Source organism: Gastrolobium bilobum, unplaced genomic scaffold, assembly GCF_033153095.1.
Source record: "Gastrolobium bilobum isolate Gb01-03AN ecotype WA unplaced genomic scaffold, APGP_CSIRO_Gbil_v1 utg3870, whole genome shotgun sequence".
NCBI classification, from domain to species: Eukaryota; Viridiplantae; Streptophyta; class Magnoliopsida; order Fabales; family Fabaceae; genus Gastrolobium; species Gastrolobium bilobum.
The window spans coordinates 301,244-322,295 of record NW_026895180.1 but is presented as its reverse complement, the minus strand read 5'-3'; the positions used below and the strand labels follow the sequence as shown (position 1 = coordinate 322,295).

General features: G+C 35.7%; 1 protein-coding gene across 1 annotated transcript; it reads left to right on the top strand.

Moving 5' to 3' along the window:
• Window positions 1-19,759: 19,759 nt before the first annotated feature.
• On the top strand, window positions 19,760-20,350 carry LOC133297625 (uncharacterized protein At4g04775-like). Its single transcript, XM_061496793.1, has 2 exons — window positions 19,760-19,924; window positions 19,997-20,350. Exons 1-2 carry the CDS (start codon window positions 19,760-19,762, stop codon window positions 20,348-20,350), a joined length of 519 nt encoding a protein of 172 aa, XP_061352777.1.
• The last annotated feature ends 702 nt before the right edge of the window (window positions 20,351-21,052 follow it).

Here is a 21,052-nt window from a genome sequence, read left to right as displayed (position 1 = left end):
AATATACATCTATTCCTAGCATGCATACTAATTGTTATCTTACCCCCTTTCAAGATAAAAATCCCAATATTCCTATCTAGGGTTCTAACCCTCAAAGTATCTTCAACTACTAGATTGATCAATTCCAATAAAGAAGATATAATTACGCACAAGGTAAAGATAAAGACAATTTATATAAATGAGCAATTATAAATCAATCTGTCATAACAAGGGTTCACATAAGGTTTGTGACCCTAACTACAATAAAAAGTAAACTTAGCCAACCATTGACATGGCTGAAAATTCAATATTCAATGTTACTTGGAATGGAAGAACGGAAGAATAAAGATGAAGATGAATTTCTCTCTGGAGCTCTCCTTCTGAAGCACGACAGTCGCCTTAGGTCCAGAATACCTAATTCTGTGCTGAGTGTCCTTTTTATAGTCCCCCTTTTTATCTTCCAAAACTGTCCTTTTAAAACACGGTGTTGTGATTTCGCAATCTGACGCTCTTAGCGTCAATTTCACGCTAAGAGCGTGGCTGCCTCTAAATGCTGACGCCACTAGCGTGGGTTCCACGCTATCAGCGTGGGAGCAAGAATGGTTTCACGTCATCAGCGTGAGTTCCACGCTATGAGCGTGGAGGTCTCTGATTCTTCACGCCATCAGCGTGACATCTACGCTATGAGCATGAATCTACATTTTGGCAGATCTCCATTTGGCTCCAGTTTTGTCTGCTTTTCCTACAAAATTAGAAGGAAATCAGTTGCACAATCTTTGATTGAGATTTATCAAATTAATAGTAATTCTAGCCCTTTTTCTCCAAGATTAATCAAGATTTCTTTCTCATTTTGGCTAAAAATCATATATATGCTAGAGGCATATCAAATCATTCCCAGATTTAAACGTTGTTGTCCCCAGCAATGTACAAGACTCAATCCAGGACATATTCAATTAATCCAACATAACAATCCATAGACACTCTCAAACACAATATGCCATGCATGCCTGACCCAACATCATAAACTCCCAACAATGTCATCAGCTTCTTTAAAGATACAAGTCTACATTAATTACCCCTTACACAGATAAATAATGTCCACTCAACACTCAGTGTTTAAGGGTATCATGAGCACTCAATCAATCACAGCTATAACACTACCATAGGCTTGATCATATTCTCAAAAATTCTTAAAAATGAAGAATCAAACACATGCATCAATTGATCAAAAGGACTTCACAGGTTGTAACTTGACCGGGTTAAAGGGTAGGAATATATGGACGATAGCTCAAACAACAATGAGAATGAAAAACTGATATTATTTCACTTTAACACATTCAACTCAATGGTTTTGCTCCACTAACATTCTCACAGAATTTCGGGAATTAATTCCTTCCAAACACCTTTTATGCACATTCACCCTTTTTTTTTTCTTTTTCTTGCTTTTTTTCCTCTTTTTTTTTAAGATAACAGATGAAATTTACATCCCCTAATTACATGACCTTTGTGGAGCTTACCTCAATTTCTTTGTTTTATTTTCAACACATCAGTAATTCAATCCCAATCAAGGTAAGTCACATGGATATAGGCTAAGCCATCAATCAGGCACATGTCATTTATCAACAAAATTAAGTTCAGGCTTAAGGGGCTAGCAATGGAAAAATTTCATACAGGTGGATTATTTTGGCCAATAGCTAACAAGAACAAAATGCCTTTATCACTTCAACCAATGCATGCATAACAGAGAAACAGATCAAGTTCTAGAGTGTTACAACAGTGAGGTCTCTCAAAAGAAAATTAAGTGTTTAAGCTCAAACCTCACAGCTATAGTATCAATATAGACTCAAGAAAATTGACCTCAGACATTATCAGAATTTCACAAAATCAGTTCAGACAAACGAGCAATCATGTAATCCAATTATACCTATGCAATGTTATGCCAGAAAGTCATACAACATGCTTCCAAAATTTCAGTCAAGCACATTAACTAGATAAGCACATTTAAACTTGAGAATTGCTTGAAAAACAGATCATTTTTTTTCACAAAATACTACAAAAATAACTAAGAAAATTAAAAGAGTTAGAATATCTCCCCTGATAGAAAAATTGCAGTTCTAAGATGCAAGCCTACCATTCCCAGATTTAGAGAATTGTTGTCCTCAGCAATAATTAAACCACAAGAAGGAAGAAAAACCTGCACAATGGAACAAACAGTGGCATATAGGATAAACTATAATGCGCACATTAAAACATCAGAGAGAGATATACTAACACAAAGTAACTAAAAATACGAAACAGAAAAATAAACTAATATACAAGATCTCCGTCAGCAAGGAGATATAATCAACCCTCCATGTCATCCCCCTCAGCAGCGTGGGATGACTCAGCAAATGGAAGGTCCGGTGGTACTGGATGCCTTGGTGTATGAGACCACCATTCCCATATTTGATCCAAACCATGAAGCCATGTTAAGAACTCTTTGAAGTATTGATTTTTCCGAGAGATAGAGTCTCAGTGTCTCTTGTCAAACTTCAGCTCCTGGTGTCTCTTCCAACTCGTATCAAAGAGTTTCACCACTTCCTTTCTCATTGCATTCTTCTTTGTAGGATTACGCCTCCTTTGAAGCGTCCTCACCTCTTTGACATCATCTTTTAGAGTTTGAGGAAGATCCTTCAATTCCACTTTTGAGGTTCCATCTTCTTTATAATCATCTGCTTTTTCAGGAACTTCAAACACTACATTCTTTTTTTCCTTAGCAGGAACAATCTTATGCGCATCAAGTTCTTCATCAAGCTCTTGACTAGAAGATTTTTCTTCCTTCCCCACTTGCTCGAGTCTAAAACAATCACCTTTGCCAGAAGATTGTTTCATAGAGTCAAAGACATTGATGGTAATGGACTCATCATTCATCCTTAACTCTAGCTTCCCATTCTCAACATCAATCACGGCACGAGATGTAGCTAAGAAAGGTCTACCCAGCAAAAGAGGCATCTCAGCTCCCCCTTCCATGTCCAGCACCACAAAATCAGCAGGGAAGATGAACTTGTCCACCTTCACAAGAACATCTTCTATTATTCCACTAGGCTTCCTTACAGACTTATCAGCAAGTTGAAGAGATGCCAAAGTAGGCTTCAACTCGGTGATCCCCAAGGAATTACAAACAGAAAGGGGCATCAAATTAATGCTAGCCCCTAGATCACATAATGCCCTGCCAATTTTAGTGTTCCCAATTTCAATAGGAATATTGAAGCTCCCTGGATCATGACGCTTAGGAGGAAACTTCTTCGTAATGATAGCGCTACACTCCTCAGTGAGTGTCACCGTTTGGCATTCCTGCAGCTTGTGTTTTCTTGACAACAGGTCCTTCATAAACTTGGCATAATTGGGCATATTAGCCAAGGCTTCAGCAAATGGAAGATTGATATGAAGCTTTTTGAATATATCAAGGAATCTGGCATATTGTTACTTCTGGGCATCCTGCTTGAATTTGTCAGGATAGGGTGCCATGGCTCTTACATAATCAGGATTCAATTAAAATTTCTTTTTTTCAGCAATAATCGGTTGCTCTTCTTTTTCACCTTTCTACAGAGGCTTCACAACTTTAGCGGGTTTTTCAATTTCTTTTCCAGGTTTACCTGCAGTATCTAGCTTATCTTCAATCTCAGGAGATGGAAGTACTTTACCACTTCTAATTGTGATGGCCATGCAATCTTCCTTTGGATTGGTGACTGTGTTACTAGGGAAAGTACCTGGAGTTCTATCAGCAATTTGCTTGGCCAGCTGGCCAATTTGATTCTCCAGATTTCTGATAGAAGCACTCATGTTTTTGGTATTAGCCCTAGTCTCTTCCATGAAGGCATTGGAGTGTTGAGCCATCTGTTCCACTAGCTTCTCCAAATCAGAGGGTTCCTTAGCTGGAATTGGTAGAGGCTGCAGATAATTGTTAGAACTATAATCAAGACCACCTCCTTGACCTCTCCTCTGAAAATTGCTATTTCCAGAAGGAAAATTCTGATTTCTTGGAGTATTTTGTGGCTGAGGTCTTTGATAATACCAAAATCCATTCACCTGTACTTGTTGAGGTGAATCAGAAGGCATCAAAGGACATTCATTAGACTCAAGATTGTCCTAGCAATTTTCACACACAACGACAGCAGCTTTAGTCTGAACACTAGCAAGCTGCATCTTGTCAAGCCTTGATGTTAAGTTTGCTACCTGCTGAGATAACAAACTGTTTTAAGCCAGCACAACATTATTACCTTCCAGTTGAAGGATACCTCTCTTAGGCTTTGCTGACAACCCTTGGTTTTCGTTGGCAGCCATCCTCTCAATCAGCTCAAGAGTCTCGTTTGCTCTCAGAGTTTTAATAGTGCCTCCTGCTGCACCATTCAACACCATCTGAACCTCAGGTTTGCAACCATTGAAGAAAATTCTAACCTGATTACCAGCAGTCAGGTTATACTGAGGACACCTTCTCATCAAATCCTTGAACCAGTTCCATGCTTCACACATTGATTCACCCTCAGATTGAGTGAAATTGGTGATATCATTCACCATCTGGTTGTACTTCTCCATTGAGAAGAACTGAGAAAAGAACTTCTGTGATAAATCATCCCAGGTTGCAATGCTTGCTGTAGGCTGCCTCTCCAACCAACTAAGAGCCTTTCCCTTAAGAGCAAAAAGGAACAGCCTCAACCGGATCGCATCGTTCGACACCTGAGGGTGTTTGGTTGAGTCACAGATCCTTAAGAATTTGTCAATAAACCTATGAGGATCTTCACTATTCTCTCATCCAAACTGAGCTCTCTCTACCAATTGAATATGGGAAGACTTGAGCTCCCAATTGTTGACAACATTCGGCTGAACAATGCCCGCATTGGGCCTGTTAAACGATGGAGTCAGAATGGTATCCATGAGCGGATTGTCCGCTTCATCGTTTGCTGCCATCTTGTGTGCTTCTTCAGACAGAATTCCTGACTCGTTGAATGCAAGCTTCTTCCGAGCAAGTTTTCTGTTTCTCTTTTCTGTTTTTGTAATCTCCAAATCAAGTGGAAATTCTGGCTCTTTACCTCGCATACAACTCAGAAAAGAGATTAGTAGCACTGTTCAAATATCAAAAACAAAAATAAATTCCAATCTTAAAAATCAAAATTAATTGACATAGGAAACGCCAATCCCCGGCAACGGCGCCAAAAACTTGATGCTTCCCGGCAAGTATACCGATCGCACAAGTAATATAATAGTAAATAAAGTTCGTCTCCACAGGGATTGTGATCGTATATCAATTAATATTCCTTTCAAAAATGGAAAAGTTCAAAAGGGTTTGTTTGTGACAAATAATGTCGATTTGAGAAAAATTAAAAGTAAAGATTTGTTTTTGTATTTTTATATTGAAGAATAAAAATAAGAATAAGAATGAATTGATTTGTAAAAATGAGAAAAGCATTGTAGCTAGGATACACTCACCATATGATCCCCGCTTCTTACCTTGGATTGATTTAAAAATACTTATTTATATAAATACTCAGATAATTATCATCTAGAATTAATTAGTTAAATTCCAATCCCTTGGCAATTTAACTCTTTAATCTCAATTGGAATCCTAATCCCTTAGTAACCCCTCATGAGAATTAAGCAATGAACACGACAATTCAAGCAACTGCAATTAAATATACATCTATTCCTAGCATGCATACTAATTGTTATCTTACCCCCTTTCAAGATGAAAACCCCAATATTCCTATCTAGGATTCTAACCCTCAAACTATCTTCAACTACTAGATTGATCAATTCCAATAAAGAAGATATAATTACGCACAAGGTAAAGATAAAGACAATTTATACAAATGAGCAATTATAAATCAATCTGTCGTAACAAGGGTTCACATAAGGTTTGTGACCCTAACTACAATAAAAAGTAAACTTAGCCAACCATTGACATGGCTGAAAATTCAATATTCAGTGTTACTTGGAATGGAAGAACGGAAGAATAAAGATGAAGATGAATTTCTCTCTGGAGCTCTCCTTCTGAAGCACGACAGTCGCCTTAGGTCCAGAATACCTAATTCTGTGCTGAGTGTCCTTTTTATAGTCCCCCTTTTTATCTTCCAAAACTGTCCTTTTAAAAACACGGTGCTGTGATTTCGCAATCTGGCGCTCTTAGCGTCAATTTCACGCTAAGAGCGTGGCTGCCTCTGAATGCTGACGCCACTAGCGTGGGTTCCACGCTATCAGTGTGGGAGCAAGAATGGTTTCACGCCATCAGCGTGAGTTCCACGCTATGAGCGTGGAGGTCTCTGATTCTTCACGCCATCAGCGTGACATCCACGCTATGAGCGTGAATCTTCATTTTGACAAATCTCTATTTGGCTCCAGTTTTGTCTGCTTTTCCTACAAAATTAGAAGGAAATCAGTTGCACAATCTTTGATTGAGATTTATCAAATTAATAGTAATTTTAGCCCTTTTTCTTTAAGATTAATCAAGATTTCTTTCTCATTTTGGCTAAAAATCATATATATGCTAGAGGCATATCACATACCATATTACCATGTAATTGGAAACTAACTTTGGTGGTGGTTTTGGTGATGATCACTGTGATGGGGAGCTTTTTTGTAATCCGCAATTTGAACGGTGGAGTTGATCGTGACAGAACACAACATATTTCAGAGATTCAAGCACAGCAGAATAAAAAAGTTAAAAGTAACTTCACATGGGTAAATATGGACCACACTGTTCATTCACTTCATTGATCTTCACAGATCCCCAATCCCAAGTTTGTTGGCCAAAGATACAAGGTTGCTTTCTGTTCTTTCTGGGATTTTACAGGCAGGTGCTATGTTTGACTTTTCTCCGATCAGTATTACTTCCAAAACAAGTTTATACATTCTTTTAAGAGAAAAGAGGTGACACATCTTATATTCTTTCATTCTCACAAAGAGAGGTGTGACCCACACATTTAAAAAATTTCTCACTCATTCTTTTTATCACGATTGGTAAATCGTTGATCAGTAATTCAAGTTACTTAGAGTTACGTAAATGCATTCTTTTTATTTTTTATTTTTTTAGGGACAAATGCCACTCATTTTATAGGGGCACGAGAAATAATGAGAAAGACACCATCAAAACATTGACATGGGACTCTATAACATTATAATAATTACCAATAATAAAGCAGCTTAATGGGTGAGTAGTCTGCACGTCCATGGCTTTAAGCCAGTTGGGACACGCATGATCTCAAACGTTAATTGCTATTCTTTTAAGCATTTGGCGTAAGAAAAGATGTTACTCAACAAACAACAATGAAATAGTAGGTAAAATTTGCAAGTTGCTTGGCAAGTATTAATTTGTTCATTCTCACAAACAAAAAGAATAGGAAAAGTTAACTAATGTCATGTGTTTACTTCAAAATCACTTATGTTGTTGTGATTTTTTTTTTATCACATATGCTCCCGTGATTTACAAACTGGTATGTTTTTTATCACATATATCCCTGTGATTTTTTATTTTTTTACAAAGCACAGGGGCATATGTGATAAAAAAACCACATGAGCATAGATGATTTTGAAGCAAACCACAAGGACATTGGTGAACTTTTTTGAAAAAAATAATATTAATTTGTCATGACAAAGAGAGTTTATTTTGTTGCATTTTGCGATATTCCTTTTTATTTTTCTTCTAAAATAATTAAAAAGAAAGCATACAATTAAAGAGATTCGTCCAATATGTAGAGGAAATTATTGCTTACTAAATTAAATTATGATAATAGTACTAATACTTACAAAATTCAAAGGACAAAGAGAAGGTTTAAGAAGTTCAACATCGATTTCAAATAATGAAAATTTAAAAGCAACAAAAAGAAAAGAAAAGGAAAATCGTGGCACGATTAAAGAAGTTCCGTACGGACTTTGCCTTATTTTCGGCGATGATTCAGTATTTTTTTTTTTTTTCGTCACTTTTGATGAGGATGATCCAGCTTCATTTGTTGACCCGTTATTATTATTTATTTTTTATAATAGTTGAATTAAAGTATCTAATAAAATATAACAGTTTGCAAATACCCATAAGAATTCTTAATGGACTTTATTAAATTTAAAAATGACTTTAGGATCTAATTGGATGACTTTCCGTTTCAATAAATATCAAAACCAATTTGCATAAAGTTTAGGAGACGCATTAGAATTAAAAAAACAATCAGATATGCCCTCACCAAAAAAAAAATAAAAAAAAATCAGATATAAGGTTTTATTTTATATTTGATGTATTTTAAAATAAAATAAAATAAAATAAGCCATGAAATTAAAAAGTTGTACATCTTATTTTCATTAAAATAAATAAAATTAAGGAAAATAGAACAAATCATTTTTTTATTCATTTCCATTTTTCCTATTCTGTTATCTTTAAAAATTTTCCACTATTCCTATTTAAAAAAATTGTATTATTCATAATTTTAAATGAACAGATATGACAATATATACAAGTTGCTTAAGAAAGATAATGTACTGTATTAAATACTGATTGATTCTGTTCAGATCCTAATCTGTGATCTCACTCTCAATAATGTCAGTTGTATTTTACTACACAAGAATTGATAAAACGACGCGTTTAAATAGATGAAAGTTACCACCAATGAAGCAATTAAAATATTTTACTCGATTGTCATGTCACGTATGCAAATGAAACACCATTAACTTAAATTAATAATTGAGCAACAAACAAACGAAGGAACAGTTTTTTTTTTAATTGAAAAATTCAGAAATTTAATTGTTAAAAAATAAAAAAATAAAAAAATAATTAATATAAAGAAACTAAAAGTGCAATTAAGTGTTATCAAAAAAAAAAAAAAAAAAAAAAAGTGCAATTAAGTCTTTAAAAAATAAAAAAAAAACAAAATAAATACAAATAACATATTTTCTGTAACTGAATAAATTTTGTAAAGACCAAAAAGCACTATGGGAATTGAATAAAACTTGATGTAGCAATAAATAATATATTAAAAAGAGTGTACCTAGGAAATTAATGTGTCACGACAAATGGAACACTACTCTTACTGACGAAGCCAATAGTTTTTTTACAGAATGATCAAGACGACAAGAAGAATAGGGTAGGGGAATAGTGACTTGTCACTACGCAGGCCATGTAGCTAATCGTTGGGCCGCTTCCTATTGGTTCCCTTATTCTATTTCCTTATCTTCTTTTACTTTCTTCTTTTTTTGGTTTAACTCTTTTTTTTTTTTTTAAAAAAAAAAAACCTACCTCCGTGTTTGGTAGGGGTGTTCATCAACCGATTCAAATCGATTCAAACCGTGGTGATCGAACCAAAAAATCGATAATCGAATAAACCAAAAATCGAAAAAAAACCCGCAAATTTTGATTGGATTGAATCGATTTTCGAATTGATTGATAAAAACCGATCCGATCCAAACCGATCCAATATATTAATTCCCCTCTACCTACTTGGGCCTTTTCCCTAATCATAACCCAAAAAATTTTAAACCCAAGATCCATTAACCCATCAACTAAATCCAAGAAAAACCTAGTCACATCTCATCAACAAAATTTCATGTGTAGAACTTCGTATTGCCAACAAAAAAAACTATATTATTTTTTACCGATGTTATTTACAAAAGATGTTATTTGCACAATAATCATGAAACAAATTTTAAAATTTACAAAGTCAATACTTGAAAGAAAAGGGTATTTGAAATATTATTGAATTGTGTAAATAATCTGTACAAAGAGATCTCTATTTATAGAGAATAAAAACCCTAATACTTGACCTAATGGGCTTGGCCCAATACAACAAATACTAATAATAATAAAATAACAAATATTTACAACACTCCCCTTCAAGCTGAGGAATAGATATTTATCATTCACAGCTTGCTAGTAAGTTCTTGAAATCTGTCTGAAGGAAGTCCCTTTGTCAATAGATCAACTAATTGACGCCCAATGGGAATGTATGGAGTGGTAATCAACCCGCTATCAAGTTTCTCTTTGATGAAATGGCGGTTGACCTCAATATGTTTAGTCCGATCATGTTGAACCGGATTATGAGCTATACAAATAGCGAATTTATTGTCACATAGTAGCTTCATAGGTCCCTCACATTTTATTTTGAGATCATCAAGTATAATTTTCAGCCACAGTAACTCACAAATGCCTTGAGCCATAGCTCGAAATTCAGCTTCTGCACTTGATCTGGCGACCACATTTTGTTTCTTACTTCTCCATGTCACCAAGTTACCGCAAAGAAACATGCAGTAACCAGTGGTAGAACGACGGTCAGTCACGGATCCAGCATAATCAGCATCAGTGTAAACTTCTAAAGAGAGATTGCCATCACGTCGGAATAACAATCCTTTACCAGGAGTAGCTTTAAGATACTGCAGAATTCTCTCTACTGCCTGCATGTGTTTCTCCTTTGGATCGTGCATAAACTGACTGACAACACTAACAGCATAAGCCAGGTCTGGTCTAGTATGAGCCAGATATATCAATTTTCCAACTAGCCATTGATATTGTCCTTTATCAACTGCAGGACTCTCTTCTTCATAGCCTATCTTGTGATTCTGCTCAATAGGAGTATTAGAGGGTTTACACCCGAGCTTTCCTGCTTCTTTGAGAAGATCAAGAACATATTTCCTCTGGTTAATAAAAATTCCTTTCCTTGAATGAGCTACTTCTATCCCTAGGAAATATCTTAGTTTCCCAAGGTCTTTGACTTCAAACTCAGAGGCAAGCCGTGTTTGTAGAATCTGTTTCTCCACAAAATCATCACCTGTGATAATAATATCATCAACATATACAAGGAGCACAGTAAGCTTCCCATTATGGGAGTGCTTGAAGAAAAGAGTGTGATCTCCTTGACTCTGTCTGTATCCTAAGGTCATCATAACCTTAGTAAACCTTCCAAACCAGGCACGAGGTGACTGCTTCAATCCATACAAGGCCTTTTTTAATCTACAAACTTTATTTTCTCCCTTCACAGAATCAAAACCAGGCAGGATTTCCATGTAGACTTCTTCTTCTAACTCACCATTGAGGAAAACATTTTTCACATCAAATTGATTTATATCCCAATTGTAATGGGCAACAAGGGATAACAAAACTCTCACCGTATTCATCTTTGCAAGGGAACAAATGTTTCTTCATAATCAATGCCATAGGTTTGAGAGTAACCTTTGGCAACTAATCGAGCTTTGTATATCTCAAGAGTTCCATCAGAATTATATTTCAGGACATAAACCCATCTGCACCCTACTGCTTTCTTTCCAGTAGGTCTATCAATAACCTCCCATGTTTTATTTTTCTCCAATGCATTCATCTCCTCTTGCATGGCTTGAGCCCAATTCCTATCTTTCAAGGCTTCATGTACTGATTTTGGGATTGCAATAAAGTCTAGTGCTGAAACAAAGCTTTTGTGCTGCACAGAAAGATTAGCAGAGGAAACAAAATGGGAGATAGGGTATTGAGTACAAGAGGGACAAGATTTCTTGGGACAAGCTCTTTTTCCTTTTCTAAGAGCAATGGGTAAATCATCAGAATCAGTAGTAATGGGTAAGTCATCAGAAGTATTAACACCATGATCAGAAATACGAGATTCAGGACTTACCAGTGGTTCAGACGATTGAGGTTGCTGCTGAGACAATGTGGGTTGTTTCCTTCTTTCAATTGTCATAATCTTACGTATCTCTGGTGTACTTGATGTATCAATCACAGGAGAATCAGTCACAAGAGGATTACTCACAGGAGGATCAGACACAGGAGGAACAAGACCAAGAGGAGGATACACTGACACAGGTAAATGAGTAGACACTGAAGATTCAAACTCAAAGAAGGGAGGTGATGAGATTTCTGGTGAAGGGTTACTCACAGGAGGATCAGACACAGGAGGAACAGACACAGGAGGAACAGGACCAAGAGGAGGATACACTGACACAGGTAAAGGAGTAGACACTGAAGATTCAAACTCAAAGAAGGGAGGTGATGAGATTTCTGGTGAAGGATTCTCCCCCTGAAGATGAGGACCTTGGAAAAAGGACTCAGATTCCTGAAATGTAACATCCATAGAAACAAAAAATTTCTTATCAGGAACATAACCAAGAAAAACACATTTAATAGCCCTAGGGTCCAACTTACTGCGATGATGTTTATGAACATGAACAAAAGCAACACACCCAAACACTCGTGGAGGAAGACTCATAGTTGGAATAGAAGGGAAAAAAGAAGTCATAGAGTGAATAGGACTTACATGGTCAAGTACCCGAGTGGGTAAACGGTTGATCAAGAATGCTGCAGTAAGAATAGCATCTCCCCAATAGTATTTGGGTACATGTGTCTGAAACATTAATGCACGAGCCACTTCAAGAAGGTGACGATTTTTTCTTTCAGCAACCTCATTCTGTTGGGGGGTGTCAACACAAGTAAGTTCATGAATCATACCGTTATTTCTTATAAATTGGGAAAGACTGTGATTGACATATTCAGTACCATTATCTGTTCTTAGTCTCTTGAGTTTTTTTACCAAACTGGGTCTCAACCATTTTATAAAATTGAAAGAACAGTTGTGGTACCTCAGACTTTTCACGCATTAAGTACACCCAAGTTACACGAGTGCAATCATCAATAAAAGAAACAAACCATCTATTTCCATAAGCATGAGGGACTTTAGAGGGACCTCAAACATCATAATGAATAAGATCAAAAGGTTCAACACTCTTAGTAATGCTAGAAGGAAAAAACACACGATGATGCTTAGCAAATTCACAAACATCACAATGAAAAGACTCAACAGACTTAGACAAAAACAATGACGGAAATAAAGATTTGAGTAAACTAAATGGAGGATGACATAAGCGCTTATGATGAAGCCAAATCAAAGAATCAGCAGTTGATTGACCATGAGACATCAAGATGTGATATGTTACTTTATTTGCAGGAGATTGTGACACCAGATAGTACAACCCACCTTGCTCTTTAGCACTACCAATCGTCTTCCCCGTGGCGAGATCCTGAAAAACACAATGGGTAGGATAGAAGGTTACAGTACAATTCAAATCTTTTGAAATCTTATGAATAGAAAGAAGATTCGTGGAGAGTTTAGGAACATGAAGAACATCCTTAAGATGTAAGGACTGCTGTAAGTTTATGTCACCAGAACCCGCAACTGATGTATGAGAGCCATCAGCTACGGCTATTGTATGAGTTCCAATGGTAGGATGATAAGAAGTAAATGAGTCAACACAACAAGCCATATGATCAGTAGCACCAGAATCAACAACCCAAGAATGTTTAAAATCATTACATGAAGAAAGGAAAGAATAAGTTTTGGAGCTCATACCAGTCATAGTCAAAGCACTAGTATCAGATGGCTTACTCATAGAATCAAGAATGGTTCGGAGCCGTTCCAACTCATCTGGACGAAATACAGGTTGGGTCTTATTAGGTGCAGGAGTTATTTCAGAGGAAGTAAAATGCGCTTGACCACGCAACCTTGCCATCTTTTCTAAGACATTTTTCTTTCCATGGAGGCGAAAGCATAGATCTTTGATATGACCTGTTCTTTTACAATAAGAACACCATCGATCATCTCTTCTAGAAGATGCACCATCAGAAAACTTGGTAAAGGAACTCCTTTGAGAAGAGGCCATACTGCACAAAACTTGTCAAAGAATAGCACCAAGTATCCAAAAAATACGGAAAAAAATACCAAACGACGTCTGATCTGAGAAAAAATCACAGATCCAGAAAGAGGATGAAGAGACGATCAGAACGCTGTTGACCGGAGCTGGAAAGAAGCAGTCATACGCCTCCACGCGCCGATGGAGGTGTCTGCGAGTTGGCTTCACTCGCCGGGAGTGTGGCAGCGCATGGGAGCGCGTGCAGCGGCTGCCGGAGCTGGGATTTTCACCGTGAGGTCGTCCGGAGGTGGCGGTCCCTTCTGTGGCTGAGCGGAGTCCAAACGGTCACCAGAAAGTACTGTTCCAGTGATGAACAGTAGTGGGTTTGAGTCGTTCTTAAGAGATCTGGCCTTTAATTGATTGTAAAAGGTCCACAGACTGATAGATCAGAGAAAAAAGGTCCTCTCGGTCCAAAAAAGGTCCCCGGAAAAAATTTTTGGTGGCGGCTGATTGGCGGCGAAAGGAGGAAAGGAGAAGCGGTAATTGCGGAAGCAGAGTCCTCAGAATCGAGAGCTCTGATACCAACTTGAAAGAAAAGGGTATTTGAAATATTATTGAATTGTGTAAATAATCTGTACAAAGAGGTCTCTATTTATAGAGAATGAAAACCCTAATACTTGACCTAATGGGCTTGGCCCAATACAACAAATACTAATAATAATAAAATAACAAATATTTACAACATCAAAATATACAAAAGATGTTATTTGCACAATAATCATGAAACAAATTTTAAAATTTTCAAAGAATTGAAAACCGATCAAATCCAAACATAAAAAAATTGGATCGGATCGGATAGGATTTGAAAAAAATTCAAACCGAATGGATGATTACATGATAAAACCGAAGAGATTGAATTGGATGATTTTTGCTTCCAAAACGATCCAATCCAGACCGCGAACACCCTTCGTTTCGTTTTCTTTCTGTTTTCTCCACGGCCACATGTCAGTTATTCTATCTCTTTCTTTCTTTCTAGCTATCTCTGACTTTGACAGGCGATTATTATGCCAAATTATATTTAATCAGAATTAATTTCATCAATTATTATGATTAATTGATTATGATATGATTTATGAAACTAGGGTCAGAAGAAGTAATTGCAGAGATTATGATATGATTTATGAAACTAGGGTCAGAAGAAGTAAATGCAGAGAGAGAGAGAGCAGTGTTGGATTGGAGTATGAAACTAGGGTCAGAAGAAGTATCTCTCCTTTGGAATTAAATGCTTAGAATGATAAATGATGATAATTGATGCAATAAAATTTATGGTGATGTGGGAATTTTAACTTAGGCAATTTTTGTGTTGAGTTTTCAAGACTTTATGAAATTGGTATGTGATGTAATTGAACAATTGAATTATGGAGCATTAGTATAGGTTAATAATAGGATTATATGATGAGTATAAATGTAAAATTGGATTGAAAACCTTGGAGTACCATTCTTTGAAGAATTCGAACCATAGGTGTTTAGAATGGAAAATGAGGTGAACCATATTGTATAATTAATGGTTGATGTTTTGAGGCATAGAATTATGAATTGGTGATTTAGTTTGATTGACAAAGAGAGTCAAGGTAGTTGAAATTAATGATGGGGGCCATTTGGCAAAAGTGGCTAAAATTGGTTATAAGTTTTGTGAAATTGATGAATTGTTTGCATTGATTGATGGTCAATGTTGTTGATCAATATAGGTTGCCTCTCACGGACGCAATAATGGAAGATTGAACTTGGAGCGTACGTTTTGGAGCATTGTGCTTGGGGTCGAGGTAAACCTTTGGAACTTGGATTTTAATCCTTTGTGTGCTCCACCATACCTAGTGGAAGGTTGTGGTTGGAATTTGTGTTTTTGACATTATGTGAATATGTATGTTCATGCATTATTTCTAGATTGTGTGACATGCTTGGAGCATGTTGTGTGTGAAATTATATGATCTCTGGCTAGTAGATATGTGTTGGTTTGGACTTCCGCTGGAGATATCCTTTGAGGATTCCGGTCGGGTTTTGCCGTTGGGCCGACTCTGGGAGCGGTACCAGGATGATCCAAACGTGGGACTTTTGCTGGATAAGGCTCATGAGGAGTTCCAGTTGGGTTTTGCCATGGGGTCGTCTCATCCATGGGAGAGGCACCAGGAAGATTCCGGGGAGTTATATGATGGGGTCCTTGAACGAAATCCTTATAGGGATGTTCTTGGATTTGTGCCCAGTTGTTTGTGATTTTGTATGTTATGCATGTTACATAATGTCATTTGTTGCACATTGAGTGAGCCATGGGGTGGAGTGATCCTCTAGTACCCTTGGTTTACTGAGATATATTTGTATATCTCACCCCGCGTTTGGGGAGATCATTGCAGGTTATAGTGAGCATGGAGGACCATCGGGCAAGAGGCCCGCGTAGTGGAGGAGTTGGATCATGATGTGCATATGGATAGCATGGCATTTTGGAGGAGTTTATTTGATGCACATAGTATGTCATTTAGCATTTTGAACTTAGATTATGAACATAATGCATGTTGAGATTTCCATGCTTTTGTGGTGTTCATGATTAGACTCTAATTCTTTTGTATTTGATTCATATTTCATGCCTTTGGTTTATATTGGTATTTTGGTGAGCGTGAGACTTGTCCATGGCCACACACTATGTTTAAAGGCATTTAGTGACTTGTGATGTAAAATGAGTCATATGATGTGTAATTGGCAAAACAAATGGGAAATATTGTAATTGATGTATTACATAATGAATATGCATGATGGAAGGGCCTAGAGCCTACATTAGTAATGGTACATGGGTTATATTAAGTATTAAAGTGACAGGAATGAAATCATGGATCCCTTGTGAAGTGAAAGAGCTGTCAAAACTGATTTTTCACAGTAGGGAATCGATTCCCTGCTGTTAAGAATCGATTCCCTGAAACAGAGCACGTGAATTTCAGCCACTGTGAAGGCTGGGAATCGATTCCTTGAGATTGGGAATCGATTCCTTAAAACAGGGGAGCAAAAATTAAGCTTCTCTGTGTTACTGTAGCTGCTGGGAATCGATTCCTTGAGGTTGGGAATTGATTCCCACTGTGCAAAATTTTGAAAAAGTGTCATTTTACAACTTAAAGTGATGGTACTGCTTAGAGGGGTTATGATAAATAAGTTTTATGCTTCCGCGTGTCTTGCATTTACAATTACGGAGTTGTTTTTAATTGATTACGGAAATGTTTAACGTTTTAAAGTAATGATGTAATAAAAGAAAAAAAAAGTTTACCCGTAATTTAATTAACTCAATTACTGTGATTGTAACTGTGCTTAATACCATATGCAATGATAACAATACCGGTACGTAACGGGCTGTTACATATACAAACCCCCTAAGCCTCCTTTGTTAGACCTAAAAAGTATAGGCCACGAACACGCATCCTGCAAATGATATAGGCTATAGAAGCCACTTGGCATAAGCAGAATATGCCATCAAGCCATTCGACATCCTGCAAATGATCCGGGACCACAATACTATTACATGGTCCTTTACTAAAAAAAGAAGTTTTTTTCCATTTATGCCCTCTTTTTTTTTTCTAAATTCCATCTTAATCCATTTTTTTCCTACTTTTAGAATGGGAGCATGAGCTCTCGGAGCGCGTTAAACGGGCTCCCTCAGCACAACCCATTTGAATGTCGAAGTGCCCACCTGTCACATTTGTCCCAATCAAGCATAAGAGTGCATCTTCAATATAACTGTAGCAAGAAAATGTATACTTTACACTATGTACTACCGATAGTAGATAGTGTAAAGTATAAAATTTACTCTTTTTTTCTCTCTCCAGGACAATTGCAGCTGACATGACGCGTTCCTATTCGTCGGATGTACCTACTTTCGTACTATATTAGATTTTTTCCGAGCATAGATATCTAACTACATGACTATCTAGTGGTATCCTACATCAAAAGTCTTCCTACTGCAAATTTACCCCAAACTACAACTAGATGTTCAACCATATGTAATGAGGCCCAAAATATGGTTGAAAGTTGCCATACCATATTACCATGTAATTGGAAACTAACTTTGGTGGTGGTTTGGTGCTGATCACCGTGATGTAAATTAAATGAAAAATTATGTGAACAATTTTTTGTGGCAGACAACTCATTCAATGTCTCACTGCATACTGCATTGGAATTTCCAAATTAATAATAACTCAACCCTTCTAAATTTTGAATTTATGTTTAAATTTGAATTTTGGATTTGAATTTTTAACTTTGTAATGATGGGAAAACTTTTAGAAAAATTTTGTGGCAGACAACTCATTTAATGTCCCACTACTTTTCTTTTGTTGTATATTATGAGTAAAAAGACCTCTACTTTTCGTTTGTTGATAATTGTTAGCCCTATTAATGCTGCATAAAAAAAATAAAAACATTAAAAAAATTATAAAATAACAAAATTATTTATATTGTAAATAAATTCGAAATTTAGAAATAAATTAAATGAAAAATTATTTGAACTTTATATATGATAAAAGAGTTCAGCATTTAATATTTATGTAGTGAAAAAAGATATATATAATAAATTTTAATTTAATATAAAATTATATATTAAACAATAAAATATTTAAAATTATAAAAATACATTTATAGTCGATAAAAATCATTTAAAATTTCAAATTTAAATGAAAAAAATAAGAAATTGCATAATTTATACTTTACAAAAAATAAATTAAAATTTTAACATAAAATTTTTAAATATACATGTATAACAAATTAAAATAATATACATGTTGTTTACCAAAAAAATTAAAAAAAAAATAATATACATGTATTTTTTAAAAAATTATTTAACATCAAATTTTTAAATATACATGTATAACCAATTAAAAAAATATATAAAAATCGTAAATTAAAATAGAAAAAAATTATATAAAAAATATGTATAATTAATATAAAAAGTTTAAATTTTAAATTTAAATAAAAAATGACGTTTGTCATTCTGTAAAAAAAATTATTAAAATTTAAGAACTATAAAATGAAAATTTTAATTTATTACATAAGAAAAAAATTAAACTTTCATTTTTTTATTGCAAGAGTGTAATTAAGACAAATACTTGCAAAAAATAATTATTTATATAAAATGCTGACAGTTAGAGGTGAAAAACTGGGCTCGGCCCGGAGGGCCGACCCGCCAATATATTTTTATAATTCAATTGAAATTTTATCTTTCTTCTTTTATAATTAAATTACTAAATCTGATTTAAATTTTTGTAAATACAAATTTGTGAAATTCCAAAGACTAACGACAGTAATCCTTGCAAAAAAAATTTATTTATATAAAATGCTGACAGTTAGAGGTGGAAAACTGGGCTCGGCCAGGAGGGCCGGCCCGCTAATATATTTTTATAATTCAACTGAAATTTTATCCTTCTTCTTTTATATTTAGATTACTAAATCTGATTTCAAATTTTGTAAATATAAATTTATGAAATTCCAAAGACTAACGACACAAATCCTTGCAAAAAAATAATTATTTATTATTTTATAAATCTGATTGTAGTAAATGAAACTTCATCTCTGAGATAAAATATAAAAACCTAGACGCAACTATAAAAATCTTTTTTTGTGGATAAATATAAAAACCTTTTACATGCTGATAGTTAGAGGTGACAAACTGGACTCGGCCCGGAGGGCCGATCCACAAACACATTTTTATAATCAAATTAAGAGTAAAGACCCAAGTTGGTCCCTGATAAAAAATGCGGTGGCCAAATTAATCCCTCACAAAAATAAACTCGTTAGATAGTCCCCAACAATGTGAAACAGGACCCACGTTAGTCCTTCTGTCAATCCAAAACTCACGGTGTGAATGACAGTGATGATGTGTCACGTTAAGTGACATGCTGAAAGCCACGTAGGTTGAGGAACGACGTCGTTTTGATATACCCATCCACGTTGGACATACCAGTTCTCTTTCATCCAAGGAACGTCGTCGTTTGTTTGTTAGGGTTCAATCCTAAACCAGAAAGCATGGCATTGAATCGAAGATTGAACGCATGAATTTGGGGAAAATTGATTGACGGTTTAGTGAAGGTGGGTGTTTACTGTACGATTTAGGGTTGTTCTTAGTTTTTATGCCATGAATATGTCTTCTGGAAGGGGGAGCTCAAGTAGTTCATTTGGGTCCAGAAGTGGAAGAAGGAGAGCTGCTCCATTGTGTAAATGTGGGAGGCACAGTGTTGTTTACACCTCCAAGACACTTAGAAACCCTAATAGATCATTTTTTGGGTTCCCTAACTTCAAGGTGAGGTTGATTTTTTCATGCGTTATTTTTGGTATGTCAATCTTATTAACTGTATAGTTGAATTTGGTTTAGGAAAAGAAGTCACACTTTAACTTTTTTACATGGGTGGATGATGCTACATCTGATACCATAGAGCTGGAAGATTGGACAATTAACAAGCTGGAGTTGAATGTAGCTGAAATGGAGTTCAAGTTGAACTTTTTGGACATGAAGCTCAATGATGAACTGCAGCTGGAGGTGAATGACCACAAAAAGAAGATTAATGAGCACTGTATAAAGATTGAAGACATATCAATCAAGATGCAGGAAAACTTTGAAAGGGTTGAGAAGGAAATGATGCATGTGTATAGGTGTGCATGGGTGTTTGCTGGATCCATTATCGTTGTCTTTGTAATATGTCTATATCTTTGTAGTAGGGTGGAGTGAAATGTTCATTTTTAATCTGTAATATGTATGCTTATCTGTAATGGAAAGACCAGTGTTGGGATGTAATGAGATGTTGTTCATGCAATGTATATAATTTGGTTAATGTCCTTGAACTTAATTGTTCTAAAAGCACAAAATGTAGTATTAAGTTATCTGGAAATGTCAATTAAAAATTCAAAAGACTGTATGAACACTAACAACAAGGATGGGGGAATGAGCAGTGGGTTTGGTAACAGCTTTCTGTGGCATTAGTCTCACTATCATGTTTAACAGGGACTAAAAAGGACCCCGATGAATTTGTTAGGGACCAATGTGGCCAAGTGTGGAAAATAACAGGGACTAAAAAGGTCCTCGCTAAATATTGTTGAGGACTTGTAAGGTATATAAGAGGGACCAATGTGCTAAGTTCAGGTATGTTTACACATAACCCCAAAATGACACAGCATACAAAATAAAAGCAGTACAAGCAATCTGCCAAAGAGATTGCAATGACAGAAACAAAAAATAGTATTGTTTCACAGTATTGACAGAAACAAGAATTGTAAGAAGAGATTGACATAAACAAACAAGCATTATGTAGGAACACTTTGTAATGAATACAGTCATGACAGTGAAGACAAATAGTAACCAAACTGACATAACCTTCCATTCATTTCACAACAATGACAGCAATGAAAAATAGTAATGACATAAGAGATATAG